The sequence below is a fragment of the Trachymyrmex septentrionalis genome, unplaced genomic scaffold, assembly GCF_001594115.1.
Source record: "Trachymyrmex septentrionalis isolate Tsep2-gDNA-1 unplaced genomic scaffold, Tsep1.0 scaffold259, whole genome shotgun sequence".
Classification (NCBI taxonomy): Eukaryota; Metazoa; Arthropoda; class Insecta; order Hymenoptera; family Formicidae; genus Trachymyrmex; species Trachymyrmex septentrionalis.
The window spans coordinates 110,133-114,408 of NW_017305418.1; the positions used below are offsets into that span (position 1 = coordinate 110,133).

Genomic DNA, 4,276 nt, shown 5'->3' on the forward strand with positions numbered 1-4,276 from the left:
CAGTCGTAAGATTCGAGCGCTCGAGGCAGGATCGTCGTGCGTATCGTGCGTATCGTGCGTGCTGTGAATATACGTGGAGACGTGGAGTGTGCGCGAGCGCGTGAGAGAGAGAGAGAGAGAGGGAGAGGGAGACCCACACGGAGGATTCTCGTGATAGGAGAGGCAGAGAGAAAGGAAGGAAGAAAGGAGGAGCATAAAGTCTGTCGTTTGTCGAAGGAGCGAGGCAGGCGGAGCGGAGAGAGGTGGCGGGGGAGACTCGTCGCGTTGTATACGTAGTGTGTGTGCGTGTGTGTGTGTGTGTGTGCGCGCGCGTGTGTGTGTGTCACACAGTGCCGTCGGTAAGAAAGAGAAGGAGAGGAGGAACGAAGCAGTGTTCTCTCCCGAGCCGAGGCTAGCGAATATTCTATTATCTATATCGCGCTAATACTTTATAGCAACGCGTTACTATCGATCGCGTTTGCCATCGTCTCGCCAGTCGCCTCCAACGTTGCTTTTTTTTTTGTCCTCCGTGCCGATCTCCTCGCGCACCGTCGTGCGGCAGGCGGCTTGCGGACGCCACGAATTCCGCTTTCCTCTCGCGCCGCATAATACACCCCTCTACTACTTGTCTCTACTCTCTCCCTGTATGTCCTTTTCCCCCCTCCGTTACTCCGTTTTGTCCGTCGCGCTTGTTGTTCCGCCACCTCCTGTCCTCCTCTTCGCCGCGTGTGCGCTTCGCGCGGCGACGGCCGCTCTCTTCGAGTTCAGGCAGTTCGGGGTGCCGGCTGCCGAGGCTCGTTCCGTGAGAAGCGGGAAGGGAGGAAGACGGCGACTGGCGAGGAGGGCAGGCGGCGGCGGCAGCGGCGGCGGGAGGAGGAGGAGGAGTACAGGTGCAGGTGCATGCATATAGACGGCGGTAACGACGACGTACGCGCGAACACGTAGGAGAGCCGGAGAGCACGAGGGGGGGGGGGACAGGAGGGGAGGAAGGTGAAGAAGAAGTCGACGGGACGGGACAGGCGAGGCGAGGCGAGGAGAGGAAAGAGGAGACTGGAGAAGCAGAAAGAAGGAGGAAGCAGGAGGAAGCGGTTAGCGGCGGCGGACGGAGAGTATACACGCGAACGCGTAGCGGCGGAAAGCGTTAGTCGGCGTGAACGCCAGTGATCGACGTCCTCGTTCCTTTGCCTCGTGACTCGTGACTCGTGCACGGTCGAAAGTTTCTTTTGTTTATCGCCGCGCGTGTAGAGTGTCGCACGGGTAAATCTCGACGATAAGTCTCCTATCGAGCAATCGTGGCAGGATGGACGACACCGCGGGTCCACCGCGAACGTCGGACGTAGCGTCGGCGATGGGAAGCGAGAGCGACGACGCCACCACCACTACCACCACCACCACCACCACCTCGAAGATGCGGACGGTCGACGACGACGACGCGAGTACCGCCCCCGCTCCCGCATCCACCACCGGCGACGCCGCTGTCGATCCCGCCGTCGAGTGTCGTGACCTGGGCTCGATAAGAGCCGCATCCCCGGGGCCTGCAGCTGCTGCTGTTACTGCTGTTACTACCTCCTGTGCGACGACGTCGACGACGACGCCGCATCCGCATCAGCATCCGCATCCGCAGCTGCCGCCGGCACCGCAGCCGGGGTGTGGCTGCGTGGCCGCGGCCAACGCGACCACCGCGGTCGACAAGGACGAGATCACCGTCTGCATCACGCCGACCACCGGCGGCCAGTTCGAGCTCGCGGTCGACCGCAACGATACCGTGGAGAATCTCAAGAAGATCATCTCCAAGAAGCTGAAGGTCGCCAAGGAGCGCATCTGCCTGCTGCATCGCGAGAGGTGAGTGTTGGCCCCTGCGAGAATATTCCCCTTTCCACCTCTTCGCCACCTTCGATGAATTCTCACCGCGATTTCGGCGATCTCTCTCGAGAATGTGGAGTTGGAGATCCAGGAGGAGAAGGAAGGGAATAACTTACACTCGTGTGTAAGATCTCTAATAAAATCGAAGTGACACGTCACGTATCTTTTTACTATTTCAATCCAAGTAATTGCAGCTTGAATTCTCTTTGAAAAAATATTCCTTATTTTTCCTCGTACAAATGATATTTATCTTGATATTTTTCTTGACGTTTTTTACTACCTCAAACATATTCTTATAAAAGGTCTATCTATTCCAGCCCAGGTTGTGGCAGAGTTTTTGATATTTTCTGTCAAAAATTATTACTCTTTGAAAAAAAAAACTATTATACCAAATTAAAAATTAAAAATTAGAACCCAAATGTTTGCTATTGTCTTTATTCCTAGCAAATGAAAAAGTAAAACCCAAAAGTGGTACTACCTTATTACTTAACTCTAATTATATATATCGTTCGTATAAAAGATTTGATATTAACAACTGATGCCATGTTAAATTTCACAAAATTTTAATTCGTATATAAAATAAAAGACGTGGCGGCGGACGAGACTTTGTGCTCTGAACTCGATGATTCTCGTGCATATTAAAAAAAGGAAGAAGTAATAATAATTACTAAATGTTGAGTGAAATAATGTCAATCAAATGTTTGGGTATGTAATATAACAAAAATAATTTTACTTTTAAAAATATTTATTGAGTACAGTAATATGTTACCAATCGTTTGGTAATAATTACTAAATATTCAGGAGAATAAAATTTTGGTTTATGTTTAAACATTTGATTGAAATTATTTCACTCAATGGTAGTTACTACCAGACTCTTTTTCAGTGCACTATTGAAAAAATTGAGTAAAAATAATCGAGCCTAAGTGATGGAGAGACTAAAAAACTATGAGAAACTAAAATAATTTTAATCAAATGTTTGGTTGAGGATATAGATATCAGGTCTATAGCCTCTGCAGAAGTTGAAATTGAAAATATATACTTTGATATACAAATAAATACATACATAATAATATAAATTACATATATATTCATTACAGTTCATTAATATGATATTTAATAATGCAATTTTACGGTTTCAATGAAAATTTTCTTTTAATTATTTTTAAAAAAAATATGTCTATTTATATTGAAATCATTTTTAACTCAGATTCTAAATCGTCAAACTTTTTGTCATTATTTTATATATGTATATAAAAATATCTCTAATTCTTTCATAATTTTTTTATTTTGTTGAAAAATACGTACAAATCTGTAATATAACCAAAACTAATCAAATACTAATTTTACTTTACTAAACATTATCTTATTTTTTTAATTATTACCAAACGATTGATTATTATTATGTTTGATAATATTTACTGAATAACATAATAATTGCAACGCTACGCTAAACAAAATACGTTTATTACCAGACTTTTTTTCATTGCGCGATCGACTCTTTTAAATCGCACTTCGCGTTTAAAATGGAGCAAACGGAGAGGAACAGGTGACACGACATGGACGAGCGCAATTAATAAAAACATGTAACAATGAAAGATTGCAGCCCTTCTTATTTTCCATTACACAATTAGCTTCACTCTATTGTTTTTCTCGCCGGGAGCTCAAGTTTATTACATCTTGAGATAAGCTTGGACTCTTGGCAAGAGATAAAAAAAGACAAATGTACGCGTCTGAGAAGGTGTTTGAAGAGAAAGTACATAGTCGAGAAGAATAGATTGGAGATCTTGATCGCACCTGAGGTTTTAACTTTTTACCACTGCTCGCTCTTAATTCGAGACAATTGCATTCCGACAGCAATCACTCGGAAAGAGAAGCTTTATACTGGAAAGATACTAAGAAATGTAATATATGTAATGTAATAAAATTTAGCTAGATCGTGGAAAGAGTATACAAAATTACACATTACGAACAACAGAGATAAAACTTGATTTTTATCTGATGAATCAGCAGACTGCAGTACTCAGGACCAGCCTGTACTAACTTGCACAGATAAAAGAAATTCCAATGTAACAGAAACGGACAGTGTCTAGATTGTCTGGAATGCGACTGAAATAAAAAATTAGCGAATTAGGAAAATTTACGAAGAACTCCCAAAAGAAGTAAGAAGTCACACGATTTTCAATACATGCACACTCGTTTTATTGCTATTCCGAAAGTCCTGAAACACAATAGCTATAGTAAGCCTTGAATAAGGAATCAATCAATCCATTGTCGATTATTCTCTTTATATATTCGATTATGATTGGCCAATATTTTATGGCTTAAAGCTTACATCCATTGCGTTTCGGAGCTCATATTTTACACGTACCTATGTATGTATATACGAATATATTTTTTAATAGACTGCAGTATTTATTTTTCTCCTTTCTTTCCG

General features: G+C 43.6%; 1 protein-coding gene across 2 annotated transcripts in view; it reads left to right on the plus strand.

The window, feature by feature from the left end:
• The first annotated feature begins 30 nt into the window (after positions 1-30).
• LOC108749069 (midnolin-A) overlaps positions 31-4,276 on the plus strand; it is a 54,512-nt gene continuing 50,266 nt past the window's right edge. For both annotated transcript variants that reach the window (XM_018487574.1, XM_018487575.1), the window contains exon 1: positions 31-1,821. In XM_018487574.1, the coding sequence (XP_018343076.1) occupies positions 1,280-1,821 (542 nt within the window). In that variant the 5' untranslated portion in view covers positions 31-1,279. The remainder of the gene's footprint in view (positions 1,822-4,276) is intronic.